Source organism: Podarcis bocagei (genome assembly GCF_964188305.1).
Source record: "Podarcis bocagei genome assembly, chromosome: 1".
NCBI classification, from domain to species: Eukaryota; Metazoa; Chordata; class Lepidosauria; order Squamata; family Lacertidae; genus Podarcis; species Podarcis bocagei.
The window spans coordinates 124,844,961-124,859,385 of NC_138125.1; the positions used below are offsets into that span (position 1 = coordinate 124,844,961).

Below are 14,425 nucleotides of genomic sequence, written 5' to 3' on the forward strand. Positions count from 1 at the left end.
CCTTAATAATCATGTTTCCTGTGGGGAACCAGTGATAAATAATAATAATAATAATGATAAATAATAATAATAATAATAATAATAATAATAATAATAATAATAATTATTATTATTATTATTATTATTATTATTATTATTATTATTATTTATTTGTACCCCACTCTGGGCGGCTTCCACAAAGACCAAAAATACACTAATATGTCATACATTAAAAACTTCCCTGAACAGGGCTGCCTTCAGATGTCTTCTGAATGTCAGGTAGTTTATCTCTTTGACATCTGATGGGAGGGCGTTTCACAGGGCGGGCGCCACTACCAAGAAGGCCCTCTGCCTGGTTCCCTGTAGCTTTGCTTCTCGCAATGAGGGAACCGCCAGAAGGCCCTCGGAGCTGGACCTCAGCATCCGGGCAGAATGATGGGGGTGGAGACGCTTCTTCAGGTATACTGGGCCGAGGCCGTTTAGGGCTTTAAAGGTCAACACTTTGAATTGTGCTCGGAAACGTACTGAGAGCCAATGTAGGTCTTTCAAGACCGGTGTTATATGGTCTCGGCGGCCGCCCCCAGTCACCAATCTAGCTGCCTCATTCTGGATTAGTTGCAGTTTCTGGGTCACCCTCAAAGGTAGCCCCATGTAGAGCGCATTGCAGTAGTCCAAGCGGGAGATAACTAGAGCATGCACCACTCTGGCGAGACAGTCCGCGGGCAGGTAGGGTCTCAGCCTGCGTACCAGGTGGAGCTGGTAGACAGCTGCCCTGGATACAGAATTGACCTGCGCCTCCATGGACAGCTGTGAGTCCAAAATGACTCCCAGGCTGCGTACCTGGTCCTTCAGGGGCACAGTTACCCCATTCAGGACCAGGGAGTCCTCCACACCAGCCCACCCCCTGTCCCCCCAAAACAGTACTTGTCTTGTCAGGATTCAGCCTCAATCTATTAGCCACCATCCATCCTCCAGCTGCCTCCAGACACTCACACAGGACCTTCACCGCCTTCACTGGTTTTGATTTGAAAGAGAGATAGAGCTGGGTATCATCTGCATATTGATGGACACCCATTGAGTTTTATTGATTGATTGATTTAAATATTTATAGAAATTAAAAATAAATAAATAAAATAAAAAATAAATATAAATTCTGGCTGGAGAGTGGCCACATCTGCCCCATACAGCCAGAGCACATGTCTTCCCCCCAGGGAATAATCCTGCAAACGGTAGTTTAAGGGCACTGGGAATTGTCGCTTTGCGAGGGGTAATCTAAGGTTCCTTGGATTATTTCCGGTGAGCCATGACTTTGGCACTGAGCACCAGTCGGTTCCTTTGAAGTTGACCTGACTTACCTAGAGAACTATCAGTGTACATAGTTTCAAGGTTTCAGGGGATAAGATTGAGAGGAAAGTTTCCAGGTGTCGCTTAGCCATGTTTCACACTTCCCTTCGAGCCTCCCAAGAAAAAAGGGGGGGGGGCATTTATATATGGTATAAATGTGATTTAAGTGCATTGTGTGCATGTGACCGCTGGCAATATAAATTATTTTTTAATACCTAATATTGCGATTGAGATGCACACTCCCCACAACCCTGTTTGTGCTCCATTATTTTCAATGAATACTGTTGGGAATGCCAGTAACCTGTTCCACAAAGCTAGTACAATTGCGGGTTTTAAAAAGCATACCAATTAAAGCTTTCATCAATTAATTCTGCAGAGCAAGTGATTAAAGCTTCCAGAGCCGTGGTGAAAATATTACAGGAGCGAGATTACATGCCCTCTGCTCGTCTTTTAATTTTTTTTGCCTTTGTTTTGAAACATTCCAGCCTTTCTAGTGTATATGCAGAACCAATGGCTGCTCTGATGTTACCGTATTTTTTGCTCTATAAGACTCACTTTTTCCCTCCTAAAAAGTAAGGGGAAATGTGTGTGCGTCTTATGGAGTGAATGCAGGCTGCGCAGCTATCCCAGAAGCCAGAACAGCAAGAGGGATTGCTGCTTTCACTGTGCAACAATCCCTCTTGCTGTTCTGGCTTCTGAGATTCAGAATATTATTTTTTCTTGTTTTCCTCCTCCAAAAACTAGGTGTGTCTTGTGGTCTGGTGCGTCATAGAGCGAAAAATACGGTATTTTGTTTTACAAGCCAGGACAGTGCTTGAATGCAAAGGGGGGAACCAAGGCTTTTCAGAATGACCGGAAAGGAAAGCTCTTCACACAGAGCCTCCTAGCAAACGCATTACAATTTGGATGACTAAAACACATTCCCCAGTTAATGGCCCGGTTAGCTAAGGCCTGGCAAACACTAACCATAGTTAAAGCTGTGGTGTCTGGCAGATGAACACTTAAACCTAACTTTATTATATCGAAGAATACAGTGATACCTCTGGTTAAGAACTTATTTTGTTCTGGAGGTCCGTTCTTAACCTGAAACTGTTCTTAACCTGAAGCACCACTTTAGCTAATGGGGCCTCCTGCTGCCACTGCGCCGCCACTGCGTGATTTCTGTTCTCATCCTGAAGCAAAGTTCTTAACCCGAGGTACTATTTCTGGGTTAGCGGAGTCTGTAACCTGAAGCATCTGTAACCCAAGGTACCAGTGTAGTTAAAAACACCAGCAGCTGAGCCTTGAGAGAGGTTCAAATTCCCCTACTTCCCACTCTTTATTCGAGCCAGCCCTGCTCAAATGCTGCTAGCCACATTTAACTATAGTTGAGCAGGAGGTCTAGGTTTGCACATAACACTAAGCTATGATTAATGTTAGCAAAGGCTTATAAAGCAACTACAAGCCTTAGTTAATGAGTGAATTCAACCAGAATGAGTTAAGCCGCTAAATTGGGTTCACACAACGCTTAAATCATGGTTTAATAAATAATGGGTTTAGCATTAAGTGCAAACCAGGTCAGTGGGTGGTGCCCAATGCTATAATAATAATAATAATAATAATAATAATAATAATAATAATAAATTGTTTTATTTGTAACCAGCCCATCTGACTGGGGTGCTGAAGCCACTCTGGGCAGCTTCCAGCATATACCAAAACATACCGTATTTTTCCGTGTATAAGACTAGGTTTTTCCCCTAAAAAATAATGTCCAAAATTTGGGGGCGTCTTATACACGGGGGCCATCTCCCCCCATTTTCTTAAAATGGAGTCCCCCCAAATAGGGGGTGTCTTATACATGGGTGTATCTTATAGAAGGAAAATTACTGTAATTAAACATTAAAAACTTCCCTATACAGGGCTGCCTTCAGATGTCTTCTAAAGGTTGCGTAGCTCTTTCTCTCCTTGACATCTGATGGGTGGGCGTTCCACAGGGAGGGCACCACTACTGAGAAGGCCCTCTGTAGCTTCACTTCTCGCAGTGAGGGAACCAGCAGAAGACCCTCAGAGCTGGACTTCAGTGTCCAGGCTGGATGACAGGGATGGAGATGTTCCTTCAGGTATACTGGGCCAAGGCCGTTTAGGGCAGGCATCCCCAAACTCGGCCCTCCAGATGTTTTGGGTCTACAGCTCCCATCATCCCTAGCTAACAGGACCAGTGGTCAGGGATGATGGGAGTTGTAGTCCCAAAACATCTGGAGGGCCGAGTTTGGGGGTGCCTGGTTTAGGTCAGTATCAGCACTTTGAATTATTCTCAGAAATTTACTGGGAGCCAATGTAGGTCTTTCAGGACCAGTGTTCGATTTTCTAATGAAAGGACTCAGTCAGTGAAATGAGGAAGAGAGGCATTTTTGGGTGAGTCCCCCTTCAGCCCTCCTGAATCTGCCTCCAGACAGAGCCACCAACACTTTGCGGAACAGATTTGGGAAGAGGGCAGAGGGGGAATTGCCCAAAATGGCCTTCCTCCCATTTCGCTGACAAAGTTCTTCCATCAGCATATGGAAAGCTTTAGATACCAATCAATATATTTTGAACTTCTAATTTTTGAGCTTTCCTCTTATCCAAGGCTTAGGAAACACTAGATGCTTGGTTCTGCATTATTTGGGACTGAGCTTTTTATCCTCTCCCCCCATTACCCTCTCAAGTTTTAATAATAATTTTATTTATTTCAGGTTTGCTTTGTCAGGCATGGATATGGAGCAGAGAGACTACGATTCCCGGACAGCGTTGCACGTAGCGGCTGCGGAAGGTTGTGGCAGTGAATAATCTCCGGCATTTCTTGTTAACATTTTAGCGCCGTTTAATATAACGAGTGCATAAAATTATCCTCCTCCTTGTGTTTTGTAGGTCACGTGGAGGTAGTTAAATTTTTGCTGGAAGCCTGCAAAGTGAATCCTTTCCCCAAAGACAGGTGAGCATCTGCACTTGAACATACAGGGGAGTATTCGCAATTAAATTACGGCAGCGCTGGCTTCGTGGGCGCTGTTCTCCGAGGAATTTGTGTGCTGAAAAGGGGGTATTTTATGGGGAACGTAATGAGAATTCTCTATATGCAAGCCAGGCGGCTGCTGATTCTGCTATTAGGGAAGTCGGGAGGAAGGGTTCTGGGCTTAGTTACAGAATATGCCTAGTCTACATGTGCTTGGGAGGGAATCAAGGCAGTGAAATATTATTATTATTATTAGAGTTTCTATACCACCCTATACCCAAATGTCTCAGGGTGGTTTACAGAAAAGATCACAACATATATAATCATATATATTATATTATTATTATTATTATATTTATTATTATTATTATTATTATTATTATTATTATTATTATTATTATTATTATATTTATTATTATTATTATTATTTAGAGTTTCTATACCACCCTATACCCAAAGGTCTCAGAGCGGTTCACAGAAAAGATCACAACATATATAATCAGAATAAAAACAACCACCCAATAATATCCCCAGAAAAGAGCCACATTTAAAGGGCACAGAATGTCAAACAGATCAACCAAAGGCCTGGTTAAAAAGGAACCTTTCTGCCTGGTGCCTAAAGGTGTGTAATGAAGGCACCAGGCGAACTTCCTTGGGGAGAGCATTCCATAGACAGGGAGCCACTGCAGAGAAGGCCCGTTCTCGAGTTGCCACCCTCTGGACCTCTCAAGGAGACACACAAAGGGCCTTAGAAGATGGTCTCAGGGTCCACATAGAAACATGGAAAGAGGCGATCCTTGAGGTATTGCGGCCCTGAGCCATTTAAGGCTTTATGGGTCAAAACCAGCACTTTGAATTGGGCCCAGAAACTAACTGGTAGCCATTGCAGTCGGATCAGGATCGGTGTAATATGCTCAAACCTTCTTGTTCCAGTGAACAACCTGGCCATTGAATTCTGCACCAGCTGAAGTTTCTGAATCTTCGGAGGCAGCCCTACATATAACAACATTGCAGTAATCTAACCTTGATGTTACCAGAGCATAGACAACAGTAGTTAGGCTATCCTTGTTCAGATAGGGGCATAGCTGGACCACCAGCCAAAGCTGATGGAAGGCATTCCGGGCCACCCGAGCCTAAAGTAGACATTGTGCTCCAATTTTTTTTACATTTTCTCAACATGCTTCCCTGTACAAACTAACAGACTCCTGGCCTGGTCTTGTGCAATGTCAGATGTCCTTAAGCCTATTTAATTCAACGAGCTTTGGCACATCGAACCATTCCTGCATTGTTTGCGGGTTAGACTGGATGACCCTGGGGTCCTTTCCAGCTCTTAGGATTCTGTGCACAGGTCAGACTGTGAGTGAGACCAAGTACCGTATTTTTCGCTCTATAACACACACCTGACCATAACACGCACATCGTTTTTAGAGGAGGAAAACAAGGGGGGGGGAAATTCTGAATGAAACAGTGGATGTATCATTTTTTTGCCTCATGCTGTGGCCACAGACATGTGATCTGATGGTGAATTTGGGGTGACCCAATGCAAAAATCCTGAGGATCCATGTGGATCCATGCTTTGTAACCACGTTTTTGCACCATTGCAGCCCCAGGCAACAGTGGGTGTGTGATTTTTTTGGTGCAGACTGTAGCGATGGACATGCTATGTGATCTGATGGCGAATTTGGGGTGACCCAATGCAAAGATCCTGAGGATCCATGTGGATCCATGCTTTGTAACCACGTTTTAAGTGGGAAGGGAAGGAAAAACACAGAAGGGACAAGGAGCACCGAGAGGGGTGTGCAGAGAAGAAGGTGGCTAAGAATGCAGGAGAGGGGTTTAACGGGAGGGAGGAAAGGAAGGCAAAAGTTTTCCCCCACCCACCCAGCCCTCTCTCTCTCTCCCACCTGCATGTTTTCCGGCTGCCTGCGAGTCCCTAAAATGCTTCCCTGGACGCAGCAGCACCGGAGCACGGAGAGGAATTAGAAGGAAGGGCGCGATCCTTTCCTTTCCCCTCTGCTTGCCTGGAGGGGAGGGGAGGTGCTCTTTGTTCCGTTTGAGCAAACAGCAACCGAAACAGAAGAGGGTGGGCAGTAAGACCCAGAGGCAGAATGCAGGAAAGCAACAGCTTCCTCTATTCAGGCACGATTTGATTTTTGCCCCTGCACTCGTGCCAGTCGGCTCCAGGGACCACACATTCGCTCAATAACACGCACAGACATTTCCCCTTCCTTTTTGGGAGAAAAAAATCTGCATGTTATAGAGAGAAAAGTACGGTATTTGGAATGTCCTGCTGTTGAAAGGTCTGAGACATATATCCATACTCAGGCCATCTATGATTTTATTGCTTATAATCAACTTCACTTCGAGTTTCACCTTCGGTTTTACTGCTTTTGACGTAACCCCATGCGGAACTTTCTCCGGTAGAATGAAATGGGCTTGTTAGCGGAGTCCCTTGTTTACAGAAAACAAACCTGAGGCCCTCAAGGTTGCTTCAGATGCTTTGAGCTTCTTCTGCCGATTGCAACGGGTTCCTGTGGAGGAGAGAAACATGCAGCCTGCCTACGGATTGGGAACTGTGATGATGGCACAACCATTCACGTTGCATGGGTTTTCTTCCATGGTAGTCAGTCGTGCCTGAACCCTGTATTCCCTGCTGCGTTCCTCGCCATAACCATCACCGTACATTAAAAAGCAATTAGGTTTATTGGGCGAGGTTGCGGCAGGATTTCCTCCCTCGTGTGGTTCCCCCCGATTCTGCTCCAGAAGGTTGGAGGGACCCTCTTGAGCAGTTTTTAGGGTGCACAAGGGGGGGGGGAGTTAAGAGAAATTTTCAGTGCCATTGCACAAGCAGATTTTTGTTCTGCAAGCAGGCAGACGTGTTGCCCGCTGCTTTCATTAAATGTTTGTGATTTAAAGACACCTATTGATGCCTCCTGCTGCGGCGACGATGTGTGATGTCACATGCTGATGTCACACACGTGCGCCGGGCACCCACAATGTTGGGTGGAACCCGACACACCATCTCCCTGCCTTTTCACTTGGAAAAAGAGAAACTCACTATCCCCATTTTAACTCCTCGCTTAACATTCTGGCTGACCTTGGGCAAGTCACTTTATCAGCCTGCTTCTCTGGGTTATTTTAATTCTAAAAAGCTGCTCCAAACTTGGGTGAAAAGGGGGTCGGTTTTACAAATATGGCAAGAGCTTCCGAAATATTTTGATACCCACATCTTCTTCGTCAACCTGAATGTTTTTGCTCCTGCAGATGGAACAACACACCTATGGATGAAGCTTTGCACTTTGGACATCATGATGTATTTAAAATTCTTCAAGAATATCAGGTCCAGTACACGCCTCCGGACGATTCTGGCAGTGGAAAGGAAAACCAAACTGTGCAGAAGAACCTCGACGGCTTACTATAACCCTCTTTCCCCCCCCCCCCCCCGCTAGATCCGAGGAATTGAGATTACTGATCTAATTGTGGAAAAAATGATTATGAAGAGCGTGTGTGTTTCTATTGGATAGTGATGTACCTTTGTTTCAGTGTTACAAGAGCTTTCTTCATTGCGCACAGACAAGTCTAGTTTCTCTTTCAGAAAAACAAAACTTCCAAGTCTCCATTCATGATGTGAGCAATATTACCTCGTGCTACTTATAACCGATAGAGAAAAAGAAATATTAGCTGCTGTTGGCTTTGTGCACTACTTAATTTATTTTTCTGTTTTCTGTGATGCTTCACTCCATGGTCAAGAACTCCCCCCCCCTTCTGCATTTATTTTTGTTAAAAAAATTATTAATTGACGCCGTCTGGGAAGTGTGCCTGAGTGGAACTGGGCCACACACAAGTGTCAATGTGGTCTTGCTAGATTTTCAAGATTTGTTGCTGACGTGGATTTCGTTTGGATGTGGATTTAGTCTGTGTGTGTCAAGCTAAAATCTGCACTTACGTATTTGTGTTTTTAATTTCCCATGATACTTGTTTACATCATGTAAATTCTCAGAAGTATAGATTGTTGACTGGGGTCAGTGGTCTAGGCTTAACTTTTTATTCAAATAGCGTTTTTATCAGGGAATCTGTTCTAAGGTTTGTTTGACCAAAAGATATAGAGGAATGTAATTCGATAACCACAAGATCTTAGATATTTCTATCAAATCTGCTTTATCCTTGTGTCGGGCTGCTGAAATACTCTTCAGTCCTTTGGCAGCCGCTGGTTCTTTTCAACACTTTTTGTTTTCACCAAATTGTCGTATACATACCACATTGGACTATAACTGATGGCAAGTGTTTCCTCCTTGTATTCTTTATTTAGCAGTGACAAATGCTTTATTCCAGTCAAGGACTTGCAGGTATAAATAGAAAACCTGGCATTTTATAGTGTGTAAATCTAAATTCAAATTATTTGTGGATAAAGATGATGTGGGGGCTGGTCTCACGCCAGGGGAAATAATTGCAACAATGGTGTCAGAAGGGTACTTCCAACTAACCTCCACTCTCAACTTGGTGACACTCATGCTATGTGCAACTTGTTTAAGGGACCTGACCAAAGCAGGTAATGGTGATGTTGTTATTATGGACGCTCATCATGTCAGAATCAATCTAGATGCAAACAAATGGCATTTTATAAAGGTAGGAGCTATATTAAATACCTATGAACTTGAAATAAGGATTCCATGTGGTGTTGATGTTGCTACCCCTCCTGTGGAAGATCAGCTGAGCCATTACTAGAGAGTGGACTGGGTTTTGTTGAAGGAAACAATGACTGAAGTAGAATGATTTGCATCCTTAAGGAAATGCTTACACCATAGAAAGACGAGGGGTTTGAGACTGAGCATATGAAGAGATAGGCCTGAGATTTTACCTTATAATAAGCAGTGGATCAGAACTGGGTTGCAGGCCATATGAAGGTGGATTGCACCAGAATCATAGCCACCATTTTCTGTTATTTTTGTTGTATAACAAGGAAGAGTAGATAGTAAAGCCAGGAGGAGGAAAGGAGACGCACAGAAAAACACATGGTATGGGCGTGAGGATCCAAAACAGGTCCTGCGTAACAAGTGAGGCTTAAAAGTGGATTCCAAAAATAAAAGATGGAAGTTGCACATTTTAGCAAACCTCTCATTACTGGGAGAATATCCTATTTGTTCACAGGTTTTAGGAGTTTCTTTCAAGAACTCCACATGCTTTATTTTCCTAAATGCCATCCACTGGGCTCTGTGCCACACCCCTCCACTAATGTTCTTTGAGCCAAATTGAGGACAGGGTTTACTGCAATTCCTCAGGAGTGCTTAGCAATATTCTGCGAAGACTGAAAGTATAAAAGTCCATTTGCCGGGCCTAGAGTCATAGCTGTTCTTTTCTCCAAAACGGATCATATTCTACATGTATTTCCTTAAAGTATTCAAATTTATCCTTTTGACATTTCAGTAGTCTATAGTTATCACTATTTAATCAAATTGTAATACTGCAAAGGAAAAAAAAAAGCTTTTAGCAAATGAAAGCCATTTCCCCTCAAATAGTTTTGAGATTAACATTAGTATTTCCACCCTGCTAGTAGATAGCAACTATTTTAGTACAGTGGTACCTCGCAAGACGAATGCCTCGCAAGACAAAAAACTCGCTAGACGAAAGGTTTTTCCGTTTTCGATTTGCCTCGCAAGACGAATTTCCCTATGGGCTTGCTTCGCAAGACGAAAATGTCTCGCGACTTTGTTTCCTTTGTCTAAAAACAAAGACATGTTTTGTTTATAAAGTTAATTTATTTTCCCTTCAATTTTTGAACTGCTCTTTACAGTATGTGTGACTTTAAAGAGCAGTTAATAAACTGTTGTTGTACCAAATTTGGCTTTGTTTGGACTTTTTTTGACCATAGGAACGCATTAATTGATTTTCAATGCATTCCTATGGGATTTCGTGATTCGCAAGACGAAAAATTCGCTAGACGACAAAACTTGCGGAACGAATTAATTTCGTCTTGCGGGGCACCACTGTACCAGCCTCTTCGAAGGTAGTTCTAGCTTTTCCTCATTACAAGAGGAAGTTGCAATTTGTAAAGTAATTGTGGCCCACTGGAGGCAGTTCATTTACATGTGGGTTTATTTATAAATACACTGTCCTTTAGTTCTGTTTTCTGTTGCTAACATGTTTTTTGTTTACCAAAAAGGCTTTTTTTGCTTGAAGAACACACTCAGTTTTAAAGTCTAAGCAGTCTATACTTGTTCATCACAGCCTATAGAATTAAGTCAGTTTTATGCTTCGTACATAAATGGCTCCTGCAATAGTCCTAGAATCCGCTATCCCATTTTTTGTGTGGATGTGTTGTGCTGGACGAATGTCCTTTTTAGTTTCATAGCAGAACTACCAGTGACTGTTTGTAGTGACCCAATGAGTAAAATACCTGGGCTTGACATTTGACATTCTTTATTGTAGAGGAGAAACTATGATGATTGTATTTGCCTCTTGACAGTTTCCCCATAAACTGAATCTAAACTTAATATACTTGAGCTGTACCACTTCTGAACGTAAGATTTATTTTCAGGATTACCAAATTCAGTGGTGTTGCATTTTACAACATAATAAACATGCTTACAAAAAAACAAAGGTGGTTTGCTTTTTCTTCCCCCCATCTATGCCTGTGTGTTCTCAGTGGAAGCATATTAATTAAACTTTTCATACTTACTTTCTATAGTAGCTTTACAAAACACATTTGCTGAGTGATGGGGGGGGGGGGAGTCAAGTCTGAACTTGTGTATTGTGAAATGTGCACTGCTGGGACTCTAATTTGCTTAAGAGGATCGTACTGCTTTTAGGGTTGTATAGAGGAGCTGTAGAACTAATATTTCTGGAGCTGAAGTGAGACACACAAGCCTTAGCCACTAAACAGCCTATGCAACAGAATCAGTCTCTTAATTCCCTCCACAATCTAGACTCACTCCAGAAAGCAATTCCCTTTTAACAAAAAGGCACACCATGGGAAACCATTACAGTGGTACCTCGGGTTACATACGCTTCAGGTTACAGACTCCGCTAAACCAGAAATAGTACCTCGGGTTAAGAACTTTGCTTCAGGGTGAGAACAGAAATCGTGCGGCAGCAGCAGAAGGCCCCATTAGCTAAAGTGGTGCTTCAGGTTAAGAACAGTTTCAGGACCTCCAGAACGAATTAAGTACTTAACCAGAGGTTCCACTGTATTCCATTAGCAACCAAACACACCGAAGGTGTGCCACAATTACACACGTGTTATTAGGCACTGCCACTTATTTACAGTCTTCAAACTTTCTGTGTCATTTATGGTCTGCCAACACAGAATGCAAAATACATGGGATCATTAAAAGGTTATCACGGCAGGAATAGGGGAACCCCTCCCCCCACACTTCTAGCAATGCTGCTTATTTTGCAAATTCATCCTTTTACTGAATGGCTCTGATACGCAGAGTGTGCCTGTAACAAAATCTATATACCACTTGATTGCAATAAAAGCGGCTTACTGGATAGAACCCTACAGAATGGGCATATTATTTTGGGGGGCACTCCTGGTAAAAACTGACTCCACCACCAGATGAGTTACGAGAGCTGGAACTATTACCTGCCTCTGCCCTGTAAATGCTTTCAGCATTAAGTCATTAAAGCGTTCCTGTATTTAGGAAAAGATAATCAGTTATATAATAGAGAATTCTGCTCTTTAAAACTGGACACAGCAACAACCGTGATCCTGTTGCTGAACTCTGCAGTAACTCTTAGCTGCAAATCCTGATCCACCTGTTCAGTTTTGTTTTAATGACACAACAATACACAATTAAGACAGGAAGAAGCAATTTTCTTTTGCGAACCATCATTTGAAATCCTACAGGGGAAAATGAGCTGGTAGTGCAGAAAAGTAAACATTTCCTCTAGTATCTTCATGTATTCTGATAGAATCGTACAGTTGGCAGCATCCCCCAGCGCTATCAGGTCCAACCCGCCCCCCCCCCCGGCAGTGCTGGAACCTTTTGCCCAACATGAGGGCTTGAACCCATGACCTCGGTAGTAAGTCTCATGCTCTACCAACTGAGATATCCCTCAGGATCTTGAAAGTTCCCGGGGGACTCCCTGCCACCCCAGTGCTCTGCATTTGGTGAATGATCTTGTTCCCACACACTTTCACTTAGCTTTCCTGTAGGCCAAAATGGAATTGCAAGTGTTAGAATAGGCACAAGTGCTGTGTACTTGGGGTACAATGCTTACGTCAAGCTACACCCCATGGAACAGGGGGTGTACGGTGGTACCTCTAGATGTGAACGGGATCCATTCCGGAGCCCCGTTCGCATCTAGAAGCAAACGTAACTAGCGACAGCGCGTCTGTACACATGTTGCTTTTCGCCGCTTCTGCGTGTGACATCATTTTGAGCGTCTGCTCATGCGGCGAAACCCGGAAGTAACGCGCTCCGTTACTTCCGGGTTGCCGCGGAGCGCCACTCAAACGTGCTCATCCCGAAGCACATTCAACCCGAGGTATGACTGTACTTTGAAAGAGACACAACTAGGACTCCAGTTAGTCAGAAATGTGGTTAACGGTACCCCACCAAGGAGTCCTGATTTGTATGCATTTTGCCTCTCTCTGACACAGCAACAAAACCAGATTTGATTTCTGCAGAAAATCTAGGCTTCCAATTTGAACGTTCTTGGTTCTTTGTTTTTAAAAGAACATTCCATTTCACAGGGAACAAGCTAGGAATGCATGCAAAGTTAATAAAACCAAATCGCCATAAGCACACACCAACCGACAGACACAAACAAGTTGCTGGAAAATAAGTTATGCCCTGGATCACTAGCCTAAACCACTATTTTCGTAACAAAAGAACAAACCCTTTTAACTTTTTAAAGCTGCGATTTCGGCAAACAAAGCAGTACAGCAGCAATACATAAGGCACTGCAGTGCTCAGAAACCAGAACTGCATAATATGGATTCTACAGCCATTATAGGTCCTCAACTCACAAGTGGCTAAGTCTTGATGCAGGCCTAGCCAGCCAGCCCTTATGTTCAATAATCTGGACATAGCTGGAAAAGAAAAGAAAAAAAGACAGGTTACCCAAGTGACAATGACGAATGACACTTAACATTCTACACTTTTGGTGGAATGCTTCATCCTACAAATCCGCTTTTAACCAGCTGAAGAGCAGCTCTTGAGTCCCATGGCCTGTGCACCAGCTTATTCACTATTATTTAAAGGAGGCTGCTTGGAGAGATGGAAGCAGATACAGTGCCCTGCATTAACTTGAAAAGCAGTGGGGCAAAGCCGAGTCTGCACAATGGCCTATTTTCCACTTCATCATCACTCCCCCCTCACACACCAAAAAACGGTGTCTCTTAACAGGAGACCAGGGTTAAAATTGGGATTGCTATAAATTGCACCGGCTGGCTTTGAGTAAGGTAAAGGTAAAGGGACCCCTGACCATTAGGTCCAGTCGTGATCGACTCTGGGATTGCGGCGCTTATCTCGCTTTACTGGCCGAGGGAGCCGGCATACAGCCACTTCCGGCTGACTAAGCCACTTCTGGCGAACCAGAGCAGTGCATGAAAACGCCATTTACCTTCCCACCAGAGCAGTACCAATTTATCTACTTGCACTATTTTTTTACTTTTACAACTATTTTACTTTCAAAAGACAACTGAAGGCGGCCCTGCTTAGGGAAGTTTTTAATGTCTGATGATGTACAGTGGTACCTTGGGTTACATACGTTTCAGGTTACAGACTCTGCTAACCCAGAAATAGTGCTTCAGGTTAAGAACTTTGCTTCAGAATAAGAACAGAAATCGGGCTCCGGTGGCGCGGCGGCAGCAGGAGGCCCCATTAGCTAAATTGGTGCTTCAGGTTAAGAACAGTTTCAGGTTAAGAACGGACCTCTGGAACGAATTAAGTACTTAACCCAAGGTACCACTGTATTGTTTTTAATATTCAGTTGGAAGCCGCCCAGAGTGGCTGGGGAAACCCAGCCAGATGGGCGGGGTATAAATAATAAATTATTGTTATTATATTATTTAAGATTATGCTAAGTCTCTCGGGGATGGCGGCACTATGTGAATTTCTTGCATCCATGACAAAAGCGTGCCCGACAGATAAGCAAGGCTTCAGAAGCCCCCGGGCTTTGTGGTTTACT

General features: G+C 43.5%; 2 protein-coding genes across 3 annotated transcripts in view; one reads left to right on the forward strand and one right to left on the reverse strand.

Moving 5' to 3' along the window:
• The window catches only part of GLS (glutaminase), a 77,752-nt gene extending 67,968 nt beyond the window's left edge, over positions 1-9,784 (forward strand). Inside the window, exons 16-18 of the mRNA XM_081169494.1 lie at positions 4,035-4,111; positions 4,210-4,273; positions 7,556-9,784. Coding sequence (XP_081025620.1) covers positions 4,035-4,111; positions 4,210-4,273; positions 7,556-7,712 — 298 coding nt within the window. The 3' untranslated portion in view covers positions 7,713-9,784. The remainder of the gene's footprint in view (positions 1-4,034; positions 4,112-4,209; positions 4,274-7,555) is intronic.
• A 907-nt stretch (positions 9,785-10,691) lies between these two features.
• The window catches only part of STAT1 (signal transducer and activator of transcription 1), a 44,817-nt gene continuing 41,083 nt past the window's right edge, over positions 10,692-14,425 (reverse strand). For both annotated transcript variants that reach the window (XM_081166820.1, XM_081166819.1), the window contains exon 24: positions 10,692-13,325. In XM_081166820.1, coding sequence (XP_081022946.1) covers positions 13,308-13,325 — 18 coding nt within the window. In that variant the 3' untranslated portion in view covers positions 10,692-13,307. The remainder of the gene's footprint in view (positions 13,326-14,425) is intronic.